Consider the following 15,042-nt stretch of genomic DNA (forward strand, 5'->3'; position numbering starts at 1 on the left):
CAGCAAACAAAACTTAAAAGTAAACTAAAAGTGAGGCTGTTCATGAGGTAAACTGAAATTCCATTCTCAGATTGTGAATTTAGAAGCCAATTTTGCAGTGGCTCATTTTGGACAAACATTAGCCAAAATATTTTGTTCTTGGGCTCTAATGTCACTATTCCACATCTGATATAGATGAAGACTCAGGAATTTGAAGTGGAGGCCTGTTTCTGCACTTGTAAACTGGTGCTGCCAAATGGGTATTGTTAAATACTTGACTATCTAGGCATTTTTGTGCACAAATTTGCTTAATATTTGCATGTGCTAGCTGGACAATGAAGAAAGCTTACAGGAAGAAAATTGAGGCATTTGAAAAATGGTACTGGAGGAGATCTTTGTGAATACCCTGATCCCACAGAAAAATAAACAAGTGGGTACAAGATCAAATCAAGCCAGAGCTTTTCCTGGAAGCAAAAAGGATGAAACTATTTTGGGCACATCATGAGAAGGAAGGCTCCCTGGAGAAGACAATAATGCAAGTTGAAGACAGAAGAAGAAAAGGAAGATTAACTATGAGATGGAACAAAGGAAGCCGCAGCAACTTAGCCATAACTCGGAGATGTTATGAACTGTTGTATTATTTGTTTTATTTGTAGTGCCTTTTTCTAATTACAATTTCTTCAGCTCCTCCTACTGATATTTGGAAATAATTTTATGTTGCTTTCATGCTGTTTTTATTGTATTTTGTTTTATGAGTTGTTGTGAATTTCCCAAAAATCTTCAGTATAGTGGTGATGGTAGCAATAGTGACAGTGATATGCCAGCTAGTTTCCAAATGCGAAAGCTCCCCTTTCTCCCTTCCTAAAGTTCTCCTTCCAGATCTGCAACTCCAGACTTATTCTGGGGAGGCCTTACAGTTCTGTCTAGCGCACACTCAGTGCTGTTCCCTCCCACTTTTTCTTGAGGTTCTTCTCTCTTTGTTCAGGCGAGAGATCTGGAGGATGCTGAAATCAAACTGAGTGCAAGAACAGCCAGTAAAACCATGATGAACTGACTTGCGTGCAGAACATCTGTATCTAAGGACGTCTGCAGATGCACCATGGAGGCCACGATTTGACGCACAACGGATGCTGTGATCTCTGAGCCTGCAGATTCACCTTGGACGCCATGATTTTGACGACAGACTCCAATGCCCCTGGGAAATTCATCTGTTTCTGGGTATAGTGCATGAAGGAAAAATGGATATTGCTCGAGGCACTGTGGGGCAGCATGGCAGCTTTGGCTTCCCTTGCCATGCAGTGGATCGGCAGTGCTCTGCTGCTTTCTTGTCTTGCCTTTGGCTTCTGGCTGCCACTGACACATCTGGGGCACAGAGTAAAAGACCCAGAAGCTGGGTCCCGACTCACTCACTTAGCGACACCCCTGCTGCCAAAATCACCCTGCTGAGCGCCAAAAGACGAGTGCGCTCAGCACTTTCATAAGGTGCGCACCAGTGATGCTGCCACTAACAGAGAGGCACCTTGTTGGAGCCCTGCTTGAAGGACTGCCTGACATGGTATTTACCTACACAGCATCAAGATTTTCAAAGGACCCTAAAGTAAGGCAGGTGGTTACAAGGGAGAGACCTTCTCAGTGGTGGCACACAACTTGCAGAACACTCGCCAGAGAGATGCCACTGCTGTGCCAACTTCCTCGCTGGTTCTCTGAGAGGCCAGCAAACAAGTGGTAGCAAGGAGGAGAGAGCAGATGAGGCACAACAGCAGCTGCTGAGGAACTGGTCACCCTGAGGAAGGGGACCCATGGAGGGTATGGGGCTTCAAAGGCTGCTGCTGATCCTGCCTACTGGTTGCAGTTTTGGCAGCAAAACCCACATTGCCCTGAACTTTTCAGGTGCCTTCTCAACCTGCTGTTTTGTTCTACATCCATAAAATTGTGGCCTTTATCTTTTGCATTTCCAATTTAATTATTAGATAGTTTTTGTACTCCACTTGGAAAATGGGTTTGAACGGCTGCATAAAATATTTATAATACCTAAATACGACATAAGCCAGGTGTGGGGTGGGGGTGGCACATGGCTTACCCTGAGTAATGGCCTTGGGTTCCCTTTTAAAAGAACTGCTGTCATTTCAACTCTTTGGGTTCTGACCAACATGTTAAGTAGAGCCATTCTATGTGTATCATAAAAGTCATGGGTGGAAAATCATCTGAAAGTGCCTCAGATGCTATTTATAACACAAATGGAAAAGACTCCACCCTCTCTTTGGAACTGGCTGATGGACCGCAACAAATGGAGCATTTAGAGCCGACAACTTGTCAGTCTGTCTTTCCTGACATGTTTAGAGAAATTTGTGTATGTAATGTTTAACTACATGAAAAAAGAGCACTAACAGAAGCATTCCTGGGCAGGAAAGTATTGCACATTCACCAAGTTGAAGGAAATTAGCAGCAGCAGCTAATTGGTCCATTCCAAGGTAGCTTTTATTTTCCAGAGTATATTTTTAGGAAGTAGCAACTTAATCAGGAAGCTCCCGTTTTTCAAGGGAACTGAGGGGTGACTAGACATTATCACAAACGTTTCAGCGCACTTCACATAGGGTCAGCGGGATGCTTAAGCTTACCTATTAGCACACAAGGCTACGTGTACACAACAAAATCCTCCCCACTGAATCTCTCTCTTTTTTTAAAGATTTAGGAAAATGAACACGATGTCCCAGGGAGCAAGCGACCAGAGCGGGCGAACAGGGAGAGCAAACAGGAGTTTGGTGGAGGAGGTACCGAACATTTTTTCTCCCTGTTTCTCTTCTTTATTTCACCTTAATTTCCCACCCCTGTGTGCACATGAACACGCACACACAAGCACACACACTTGTGTTCTTCCTTATAACACACTCCCATTTACTAGGACTGTGTTGTTTGTTGCTAACCTTTAGTGAAGATATTCAAAAGCACCAGTTGTCACAACAGTTGCCCCAAAGACAGAATCACTAAGGTTGCCCAAACAATGGACCAAGGAGACTCCACAGTGGTGGCCTGCAACAACAGCAACAGCTGCACACTAGTAGCTCTGCTACAGGAAAAGGTGAGAGCACTGGAGCAGCGAGTGTCCACCCTCCGGACAAAAGAAAATGAAGAGTTTCTAGACAAAGTAGAGGAGCTGCAACAGGTCAGTGTAGTCCAGAAGCAAGAAGAGCTTCAGCAAGCTGAGGCAGCAGAAGAGAACCCTGAGGGAAGGGGAGGAAACTTGCTGGAACAGGGTGACAGATAGATGCAGGAGGCCTAGCGAACACGCTCCACCAGTGGCAGCGGTGCAACTCTTGAACCGCTTTCACTTACTTAAGGGAAGTGTGAGAAATCTACTGTGAAAGAACTACATGACACATTGTGTAACTGAAAAAGAGACAAAAGGACAATCAAGAAAGGAAAAGATTACCAAAGTTTGCAACAAAAGAAGAGTGCTAGTTGTGGGAGATTCCTTCCTGTGTGGGATGGAAAAATATGTGTTGTGATGACCCACAGCATCGCCAAATATGCTGTCTCCCTGGTGCCAAGATTATAGATATAACCAACAAGTTCACACAATTTGTAAAACCCACTGACAAATACTCCCTTCCTTCACTTTCATGTGGGAACAACACTGCCGTAAGAAGCTTCATGGAAATAACATCAGACTTCAAAGATCTAGGGAGGAAAACAAATAACACTGGGGGCCAGATAGTTTCCTCAAACCTACCAGTACACAGAAGACAAACTGTTAGGGAAAGAAAAATCTTTCAAGTGAATGACTGGCTATGATGACGGTGCCATAAAGAGAGATTTGGATTCTGGGACCACAAGCTAAGCTTCCTGGAAGATGGACTAAGGGCAAATGATGGGCTGCACCTGTCTATACATGCTAGGCCTGCCTTCTCGGACATGGTGTTCTAAAGGTACAATCCTGTGCATATTTAGATGGAGGTGAGGGGCAGCCCTACAATTCCGAGCTGGCTGGGAATGCTGAATTCTAGGACTTGTCTATGCCTAAACATGCAGAGGAGAATCCTTTCAATATAGTCTTCCCTGTGAGAGAGGATGAGTTAAAAGCTGCTTCTCTTCAATAATTACCATTGGCTGGGAAGCTACTTTAACACCAGAAAACGTGGGAGTCAGTCAGTCTGTCTGTCCTTCCTTTCTAGATTTATTCTGCTCTTCACCCAAAAGGATCCAAGAATAGCTTAGATTTTGTATTGCAATTGTTGTTTGTATTGTCATCTGTACTTTAGATTGTATTTTTATTGTCTGTGTTGTTCTGTGTAAACCTCACAGAGGGTTTTGGCTATAGGCCAGTATAGAAATATAACAACAAAAACTGCAACATGGGAGACAGTTCTTTTTCTACAATCTTACAATGTAAAAGGTATGATACATTTTTTAAAAAAAATGTGGTGGGGGTGGGGAAAGGGAGATGAAAAGAAAGGAACACAAACAACACACAAACACAGATTCCCTTTTACTAGAATTCATCCCTGAATGCATACATAATACCAGCTCAGGGAATCTGGCTGTGTGCTGGCTTGAGTTTTATCAATATAAATATTATACGAAGTGGAAGAGTTATCCATTCGTCAGTCATTATTTTGATATCATTGTGAGATCTAGATAATCACATATAAAACCAAGCAATATATTATTATTGCAATAATCAGGTTATTATTACCCAAGTTTCAAATGGGCTGGATTGCTCCTTTGTGAGGTATGTATATATTTTTGTTTTAATAATTTGAGTGACAAATTGCTATTTCTTGCTCAAGTCAGTATGTGCTTGCTATGAAAAACTGGCATATATTTTTGTTCACAACCCATCAGTATTTTTTTTTTAGCAAATATAGGATTTAACATCATATGAACACAGAGCCTTATAAGAGCATCTGTGATCAACCAGTTTTATTGAACTATAAAATGAAAGCATTTCTCTATCACCACACACACACACACACACACACGCAGGCAGTTTGTAAAATCAGTGTGTTTACCCACAAGTTTCCTATGTGGTCAACAAACACATGTGTTGTTCTTTTTAAATAATGAAATCAAGACAGATGTGATAGCTGTTACCTACATGGAAGATACTTCTATTTCAGCAATGTGTTCTTTGAGCTTAGGGTTGTCTTCTCTAAACAGCCTCCAGATGGATTGGACTGCAACTTCAGTGACTCTTACACTGGCTAGGCATTCTGGCAGTTGTAGTCCAACCCTCCTGCATGGCTTCCTGTGATCTGCTAAAGGAAACATGTTAGTTTCTATCATAAGATGGTAGAAACTAACTGTTAGTTTCTACCAGTGGTAGATTTTAGGACTCCTGTGGAGATCATCTTAGTGTTTATAATTTAGATTTCAGGAATTATTATCCCTGGGGGGGTCTGATGAATATAGCCATGGTATCAGACCACATGAGCAAAAGGACTTGTTGCTTCATATTCTTCAAAACTTTCACAGCATTAAGATAAGTCTCTCAAGGGGGCAGGAGACCAATACAAAATGAAAATATTTTTTGGTGAGTCACCATCATCTTGTGGAGCCAGGTTGTCTGAAGTTTGCACACAACTATTAAAATTTCCATAAGCCAGAGGAGGATGGCCACAGGACCAATAGTAACTTGCAGCCCTTCACCCTAATGTCAAATGGCCACATCAATCAAAACTCAAAAGAATTCAGCGTCATGGTGCGAGCAGATGATACTAAGGTTGTATGAATCCTCCAATAGATGGAAGACAGCTACTCTGCCAGTATGCATGTGCTTTCACCCATGAGCATCTGCAGACAATTAAAAATAAAACAGTACTGGTGATGATGCATAAGGGAAAGAAACTGCTAGGTACTTGTTTGCTCCTGTTTGTTCCTTGCTGTATTTCCACTGGAAATTTCAGATTTCAGTGCCTTATAATTGAGCATTTTTTCAACTTTAAAAATATCCTTTTTTTTCTATAATGGAAATGAGTCTTTATTCTTCAGACTGGAAGAGAGTGTGAGATATTCCACGTGAAACAGTTCTAAGTGTTCATAAATACATTCAAGGAAGGCAAACAGTAACGGTTCCCCTTCCCTTTGTTGCACCAGGAAAACTTGCATTTTAGTAATTGGAACACTGCAAGTGCTAGTGCTGTCATTCATTTTTAAGTCCAAACATCCCCAGAGATTCAAATGGGGCAGTACCTTATTTACTCATCTGTGCAATATACATGACTGTTTGCATTTTTACCCTACAGGAGCATGGGAACTTAGGGCCAAGGTCATGTTGTTTGTGCTCTGCTTCAGACACAACATCCATTTCTGTGGAAATCTACACTGCTCTAATGGCAAGATAGGAAATACCATCCAAATATGCCTCCTTTAAATGCCTGCTGTTAATGCATCTACATCTGCTTTTCTCTTCTTCTTTTATAATACATAGGAATGCACTGACCTCACTGTTAGAACATGCTCATCTGATAAATCAATCACTATCGAGATTGTTCTCTAGAGGTTTTGAGATATCCTAACTGAAAGCATACATTACACTCTAGCACTCTGTATATTTTCAACGTACAAACAGAATCAAGAAATGGCATGTAAACATTATTTTTTTTAAACATTATTCAGATAGACTCCTTTTCAGATCTTACTCATTGACCAATGATTGTTTCGCCAATAATTATTTCATAAATGCTCAGTTCTGTAACTATTAAGGAAGCGTGCACATATTTAATTCTATTTTTCATAAACATGCATAGCATAGCCCTATGCATATCTATTTAAGTTCCATGGGATGCAGTCATATCTATCTTTATGGATGCTATACCTTTCTGGCTCTGCTCCCTCCACCAATCAGCTGCTGAATGGGGAACTGTTCTTCCCTGCTAAGCCCTTTTAGAAGTTCCACACAGAGAAAAACACTTGTCTTGGATCAGCTGCTGATCAAATAGCTTCTCCATCTGCTGTAGAGGTGGATAGTCCAGAAGTTGCTGCTAAGCCAGATGGGGAAGCAGAACCTTCACAGGCCTTATCAGGCTGGCGGGCCAAAGGCTCCCCATCCTGATGTAGAAAATTAGGGTATCCAATAACATTAAAGAAAAAACTGCAGCAGAGGGGAAAGCAGCAAAGTGCAAGGGATATTGAAACCCTGAGAAAAGAGAGCTGTCATATCGTTCATGGCAATCAGCTTCAAACAAAGTTGTTCGCATCCATATATACAAATACTTTTGCATAGTCTTGAGAGATTTTTAAAATCATTTTAATTCAATTGGTATAAGTGAGACATTTATAATCTGTTTATTTAGCAAAAAGTATTTGGAACTTTTTAAAAAAAAATTCTTCAAGGCATACAAGCCAATTTTCCAGCTGATCCTTACTGTTTAGGATTCCTGGGATTTAGAAATCAGTCCCATGATTGTTGTGCGCAGGAGTGACACATCCATCAGTTGCAGAAGCAATGTTGTTGCCAGGTATACAGGCAGAGGCAGGGGCAAGGGCCTCATCTATCTGTAAGTCTCTCCTGAGAAAGACAGGTATTCCCACCCAGATACTAGCCAATCAACATGTACATCACCCCACGTCGCCCACACCCAGAAGCGTATCTGCAGGTTCCTCCTTCCTCACACAGATCTCAGTCCTGAGCAGCAGTGTGGTACTGAAGGGGCAGCCTTGGTCACACAGCCGCAATCTCTTATTGTACCTTCTAATCCTACCTGCCTCTCTCCAACCTGTTCCAGCTTTCCCCAACCTGCTGCCCTCCAGATATTTTGGACTACAAATTCCATTAGCTCTAGACAGCATGACCAATAGTCAGTGATGATTCCAAAACATGTGGAAGGCACCAGGATACAGTCTACTAGTGAAGGCTACGGCCGTTCAACAATTGACACTCCCACGAGCTTTCAGTCAGCCCAGAATGGTGTTCCGCCTCACAAGCCCCACTGCAAGGGGGAAGGCTCCCACATGCTACTGGCCGAGCACGAAGGCAGGGAGAGCAGCACTTTCTCTTGGTGATGACCGAGGCGAGACGGCAGAGAGCTACGGGGGCAGGAGGCCTTATTTATAGCAGTGCCACTGCTTTCAGGCAGACAAATGCTGACATCAAACAAAGGATTTGCAGCCCTCACTGTCACACTTCCTTCATATAACAACATCTGGATTAGCAGAAAGGATGAAAACCACTGGTTAAAATTGCCATTTCATGTGTCAACAGCCGGTTTAGATGCTGTTAGAACATTTCCATTCCAGTAGTATATTATTTTTATTTTTTCATAGAAGTTAATTAGGAAATAATGCCACAAGAGAGTGTTTGCTTTGAAGAAGAAAATTCAATGCCACACACCGAGTTGCGAAACTGACATTCACTCATAGGACAAATCCAGCTTAACCCGTATGTAGGTGGTACATTTAGAAGTGTTTCCAATGCCCATTAATGTTACTGTTTGTGACTACAAGAATACCATTGTTACACAGCTGTTTCCTGGAATCTGTCAGAAAAGATGTAACACACACTCCGGCTCTCTTAGGGAATACTTTGCACAGACACATCTCACCACAGAATGGTCCAGTGGCTGCCATGGTCTGCTATGTTAGCACTGCGCCTGGGAACAGGAAGAGTACAGCCACAGCAACACACAGCTGTCAATTAACAAGACTGCATAGAGACATCGCTGGGCATGCAGGCTCTTGGCTTTGTGGAACCAAGTGAGTTGCATGGCCAGCATGAAGAAGAAAATAGCTATGTTCAGGATAAGGAAGAGTCGGGTGTAGGATGCTGACATGGAGGGAGCACTGCTTCGAGCAGTTGCCAACATCTGTGCCAGACCAGATCGGCCTTTGATGGACACACCGTTCTTGTGCCATTTTTGTGTCCCATAGGTAATATCTGCAAAATCCAAGAGATCTTTCATCTCCTCATCTTCATCCACAGGCAACTCCTTTTGGGCCAACGTCTGTGCCTTTTGCCGCACTTTCCTTTCATTGACTTCGATCTGTGCAAAAATGTCAGGGCCAGCATCGACAAACTTATACCCTTTTATCACCTTCCGATTCCTCTTTGCCCTGCCTTGCTGCTGCTGCTGCTGCTGCTGCTGAGAGATTGCAAATATCCTGTCAATGGCCTCCTCGGTCTGCCTTTTATCGGAAAACCGCAGGAGGCGCTCCGCTGTCTTCCTGAAGCTGTCTGTGTTCCGCACGCGGGAAAGGATCTGCTTCTCCAGCTGCTGGAAGACAGGCTTGAAATGCTGAAGGCTGTGCTCTACTACCCCACTGTAGTCCCTGACTTCTGATACTGGTGCGCTCCGGATGGCAGAGGCCCGGTCGAACAGAACTTTCTGGCGGTCTGCAATAACTTGTGCAAAGACAGAGTGGCTTTTCTCTTCTCCGGTCCACAAATAGACAGCGTAGGCATGCTCACTGGTGGTAATGAAAACGTCCAGCCGCTGGGAATCCCCATGGACACTGAAGCTCTGGACGTCTATGGAAGGTCCAATGAAGAGGTACACCACTCTGGTGACGGGGCTATGCAGGCGAGTCGTGACGTTCACATAGTTTGTCCCATTGTAGGGGTAACCTCTGGGATACATTCTTGAGGCAAGGACAGCTTTTTCACTGTAGCCAGTGTCATCCATCCAGTACATCTTGTACACTCCATCCCGTTGCCTAATAAAGGCCCCATGGACATCATCAATAACAGTTTCTTCAAAAGGCACATCCACATTGTGGAAGAAGCTGGTCGCTGTCTGCAGTGGACTGTCACCATCGAGATGTATTTGGTCCACTAGCAGCAGAAGCTGGGGATGTAGAAGGAACAGGTTTCTCTGGAGGCTTTTCAACTTTAGCCCGGGGTTGTAGGCACCCACTCCTTCACCCTTGATGAAGATGATCCCTCGTCTTTCCATAGCAGCAACCACTCTCCCTTGGCAATCTGCGGCCAAGTCATGCTTATATTTCAACCACTTGGATGAGCAGTCTTCAGTAATTTGCCCCTCCCATGGATAGAAGCAGCTCTTTGATGTCGCTGGGGAAAACATCAGCACATTGTTTAAAAATGTGTACTTTGGCCCATACAGAGCTTCTGTTATGAAAGGGACACCATTGGGGGCAAAAGTAAATGAGTTCTGATCTGGGTGCTCATGGCCGGCATTAAAGTTCCTCCAGCCTTTGATCCAGTCTTTATACTTGTTCTGGTGAACAATATCATATATTGCACGTCCTCCGAGCTTTCCTGATTTGAAGGAGAGGAAGGATCTGTTGATTTCAGCTGGCAGTGCACTTCCGTATGTTACAACGCCCCAGTCCTCAAAATAATGCAGCTTTGGAATCCCGTAGTCTGGTGGAGGTACAAAGCCCAGGCTTGAATCATACCTTTCATAAAAGTAAAAGGGATTCTGTTATGACCATTGTCGGCATTAATTATTCACCTGTTTTATTATCTCACAAGTAAAATCCTTCTTAAGTGTTAAATATTTAAACCAAGCAATATCCCTGCCTTTACTGTGGCCTCATTTATGTAGTAGGCAGGGAGTACAGTAGCTCACAATACAGTGGGGGGGGCGGGGGGCGGTGCAGAGTATCTTCCAGCAAGAGGGGGCACATTCAATTTCAGTGAAACTCTTGGGGGTCACATTCTAATGGTAGGGCAGGGCAAAGGGGTGGGGCCAAAGAAATCAGCATGTTTTAGCTTAAATTTCTTGCTGCCTTTTGCTAAGCCTTAGGAGAGGACTTCCAGCCTTTCAGAACTGTAAGGAGGAATTATACACAAACTGTGAAACTACCAAGCTATTGGTCCCTGGGCGACAGGGAGCATGCTTCTCTGACAGAGTTTCTGGATTTGGGTCCTGCCAGACTGAAAACTTCCCCACAAAAGTAACTGAAACCAACATACCCAACTTAACACGAAAGTTTTATAGAATCCAACGGTACTTCTTTTTGAGCAGACATTTACAGGGTTACATGGTACAGCTTCAAGCTCTTTTCCTGAGTGAGATCACTGGACATAGAATGCATAAGGTACCACCACATGACCCATTGATATAGCACTATCAAGGTGTAAAGCTTATCTCAGAACACAGCACTTAAAGCTTCCCCACATCTAACAAGATCCATGTACAAAGAAAACTAAGAGTTCAGCCTAGCCTTTTCCAAACATGCTACATGCTAAATGCAGGCAGGTTGTCCTTTTCTTGTTTAGACAGATTTTAGGTTGGCCAGAGGCAAAAGAGGACAACGCTTCTAACAAGAAGTCCTCTCTTTCTGCACAGCTGTTAAAGGTGCAGGACCATCCTTGGATATTCCAATTTCTCCACACCCCAGTGCATTTTGTTGCTACTAGCAGATGGAAATCTCTGATGGAGGCCTTCCAATTGTTTGCTGTTGTTACGTGCCATCAAAATGTTGCTGACTTATGGAGGCCCTATAAATGGAGGCCCTCCAAAGTGGTGTTAATTCATGAACAGGATTCAAAAATACAGCAGGGGATCCTGAACAAATCTCTGTATAGCTGCTTAAGGCTTTTTTGTCTCTTACCAGAGAAATTCAGTGTGAAGAGTGCACCAACGCTGTCCTTTGGAGGGTGTCCCTGGGCCTTCAAGCACCCGATTCCTTCTGATCTGGTCTGCCAACCAATTTCCACTACCATTGCGCATCACAAATTTATCCAGGAATACCAGCTGGCTCTCTGGCCCATAAAACCAGTTGTAATTGGAATCTGCAATAGCAACAGTCCTTTGGAATCCTAGGAGGAAAAAATAAAAACAAATGTATATCTAAATAAATTGCCCAAAACTGTGGCTTAAAGATACATGAGAATTATGACCAAAGGTAAGAATCCATCTAGGATATCGTTCTGCTGTGGTGAAGACACATAGATCTTACTTTCTGACCACTAATGTGTCTTCTCCATGTCATCCAGAGCAGAGTTTTCAGGACTTGAAATAGGCTCTGGAGTAAAATGGCTTGAACATGGATGTTTGGCAGATGAAACTGCCTATATCCATGCTGAGCTGGATGCCACTGTTTTGAAAGAGCTAAAGATGAATGGTGCTAATGCATTCTAGATGTATTAATAGGAATACCTTTCAGCCCGTGCAGTCTGAGGACACCAACAAACTGCTTGGGGCACTGAAGCCTCCAAACAAAGGTGCTGTGGGTAGGGAAACTGCCTGCTGTGAATGGAAGAGGAATGGAAGTTTACAGGTGGTCCTAGATGAGGTTGACCTTCCCCCAACTGATTCAGATCAGCTCTGACAGCATTTACCACCCGTGCAGGCACAGCTCCTCTGTTGCATGTAACCATCTCTCAGCTGAGACCCTGTCAAAAGATCTATTCATAACTGATTTGGAACAGACTGATTTGAATGACTTGCCTGGCAGAACCGTCCTGTACATAAAAGCAAAATGTTGTTTCAGCCAGGGGTGCTTAAAGTGGTTAATGTCAAAGTGCCTTTGGACAAGAAACATGTACTGGAAAAGGGATCTGGTGGTGTAGCTGCCATAAGCTACTCCTTCATAAAGGGATCCATCTGTCACTTCTTGTAGCAGAACCATAGACTTCTCCATGATTGTGAGGACTTGCTTGGTCCACAGGTAGGCTTCCTGAAGGTAACCTGGAAGAAAGAGACTGGGATTACACTGACCGCATTATACCCAACACCTATAAGAAGCATGGTCTTTTAAAATGCAGGTATAAAACTGACATATCTGTTTATGGCTGGTGCAAGTACATGATGCAAAATCCAGAGAGGCAGATGACACAGAATTCTTTATCCTCTGAATTCCAGCTTTTGTTAAGAGGGGAAAAAAATCTCAAACATGAAATCATGTTGTGATCCATCCTCCTGCATGTGTGTACAAGCAACTTGCGCTCTGAAAGTTGCCTGTGTGCATCTCTGGTGAAGGGCAAGGGAGTTGCACCTATACATGGGAGGCATGCAAGGGGCTTAAATAGCATGTAATGCCCAGGCTCTTTGCCAAGTGATCTTGTCTGGCCAATGGCCAGTGGCAACAATGCTTGATTAGAATTCAGATTGTAGTTGATCAGATTATGATGATCAGTTCAAAGAAAGTATTAGCTCAGTGTTGTGCACTGTGGAAAAAGGAGAATTCCATGGTACAGATTATTGCAAACGTGAATTAAAATAAAGCAGACAGTAGTATAACCCCTTCCCCCCTTTTGGTATGGCTGGATTTGAGATACTACGTACTAGGATGTCACTGTGGGAAAATTTCCCTGTGTTTCCTTTTGTTGCAGTGGCAGCTGCCAGTTTGAGCATTTGAGCTGTGGAAAGAGTACACTGTACCTTGTTATGCAAAAATCCAATGAGTGTGGCTTGTTGGGATTGTTAAAAGAGTACCCACAACCCTACAACAGGCCACAGCCTCTGGTGCCTTGTCAACCATCCTAACAACCTACCCTCACATTGCTTGCACAGAATAAGCTACAGTATCCCTCCATTCACCATGGCTTGAATATTAAAAGTAGTGGTGGCAGCCATAATGAGAAACCCCACATGGAAGTTCACCCACAGTGGCTTCGTTACATGCAAACTGGGTCAGTGGTACAATTGTAGCCTCTCATTCTCAGAAAAGAGATATGAATACCATATTTATCAAAGGTTTGTAATCATTCCCTGTAAGGAAAAGCTAAATCCTTACATCTTACTTCAGAAAATGGATGCAATGGGAAAATGAGATTAAGGTTTAGAAAGTGGTGTGAGAAGTGCAGGAAACGAACAGGGAAATTACTTATGCTTTCATACTAACATCCTCTTCCACACTAAGTGTTTTGCAAATACCTAGAATATATAATCCTTAATGTAAATAAATTGTATGCAGATGTGTTGAGAATAAAAGGGTAACATTAATCTAGCAACTGACCTATTTGTAACTTTTCTCAGTTTGAAGTACTGTCAATCTAAGTCAAGCCAATGTGAGTGGAAGGCAGACGTAGTCTAGTTGGTGCTGGCCCCAATATATCCTTCTGTATGTTTGCATGAGATCAGCGTTCCCCAGCCAGGTGCCCTGCAGATGTTTTGACCTACAACTCTTGGAACAGCTGGCCACTGGCCATTCTGGCAGGGGATAAAGGGAAGTGAAATCCAAAACACTTGGAGGGCATGATGTTGGGAAATCTGCATTAAATGCTGGCTACTGATATGTGTCAAGCAACTGTATCACCTTCTGAAAAATGGCTTATAATTAGCAAACACAAATTGTTTATACATGCTTTAAAGTTACTGAGCACATACCTTGATTCATTAGAACCAGGCTTCCAGCCAACAAGGCCACACAGTTGGTAGGTTGATGGTTGTGTAGGTACTGGAAACCCCATCCACGCCTATATGATGCTTCATACATATATCCTGAGGCATTGGCAATTACCTCAAGAAACTTTTCCTGCTGAGACTTACTAAGATAGTTGTACAAAAAGTCATATGCAGTGGCAAATCCAACCAGAGAGTGAGCAAGAGGGACCTCATCCCATGGTGCATCCTTTACTAGCCTGTCAAAGAGAAGAGAAGTGTCAACTCTATCCATTTAACCTGTGTAGATATTACATAAAATAATTATTGTGAATTTTGAACATCTTTAAATAGAAAACTGAATTAATACAAAGATACTGCAAGATTGTTGGAAGATACATTCCATAACCAGCTTGTCAAGTTGACTGACAAATGGCTCTGAAACTTGGGGGAATGTCTTAGGCAACCTCAGCTGGAGAGAATGAATGAATTGGGTGAAAGAAAAAAATGCAACACACCTCAGATTGTGCTACTGGAAATCTGTGCACCTGCCTTTGCATCGTATCTGACAATTCTGCTGCACAATTGCCCTGGGTAGAATCCTATATGCTACCTGCAACACACATGCAGTGCTTATGGCTGCCATCTGCCCTATTCTGTTTAATAAAAGCAATGCTGCTGAGCACAAAGGAGTCTACTTGCAATTCGGCCACGTTCACTGAAGTGAAAGTAGCAGCCTTGCTTAGGGGAAACCCATGTGCCCCATACCCCGACCCCCCAGTATCAAGATTAGTTATAGAATTAAAAATGGATGGGTCACCAGGGGCTCACTTTT

The 15,042-nt window shown here is 43.1% G+C and overlaps 1 protein-coding gene across 2 annotated transcripts in view; it reads right to left on the bottom strand.

Moving 5' to 3' along the window:
* Positions 1–7,209: 7,209 nt before the first annotated feature.
* DSE (dermatan sulfate epimerase) overlaps positions 7,210–15,042 on the bottom strand; it is a 42,601-nt gene continuing 34,768 nt past the window's right edge. For both annotated transcript variants that reach the window (XM_044426098.1, XM_044426106.1), the window contains 4 exons: positions 14,214–14,467; positions 12,333–12,572; positions 11,494–11,701; positions 7,210–10,332 (listed from right to left, as the gene is read on the bottom strand). In XM_044426098.1, the coding sequence (XP_044282033.1) occupies positions 8,556–10,332; positions 11,494–11,701; positions 12,333–12,572; positions 14,214–14,467 (2,479 nt within the window). In that variant the 3' untranslated portion in view covers positions 7,210–8,555. The remainder of the gene's footprint in view (positions 10,333–11,493; positions 11,702–12,332; positions 12,573–14,213; positions 14,468–15,042) is intronic.

The sequence above is a fragment of the Varanus komodoensis genome, unplaced genomic scaffold, assembly GCF_004798865.1.
Source record: "Varanus komodoensis strain SLA01 unplaced genomic scaffold, ASM479886v1 scaffold1, whole genome shotgun sequence".
Classification (NCBI taxonomy): domain Eukaryota; kingdom Metazoa; phylum Chordata; class Lepidosauria; order Squamata; family Varanidae; genus Varanus; species Varanus komodoensis.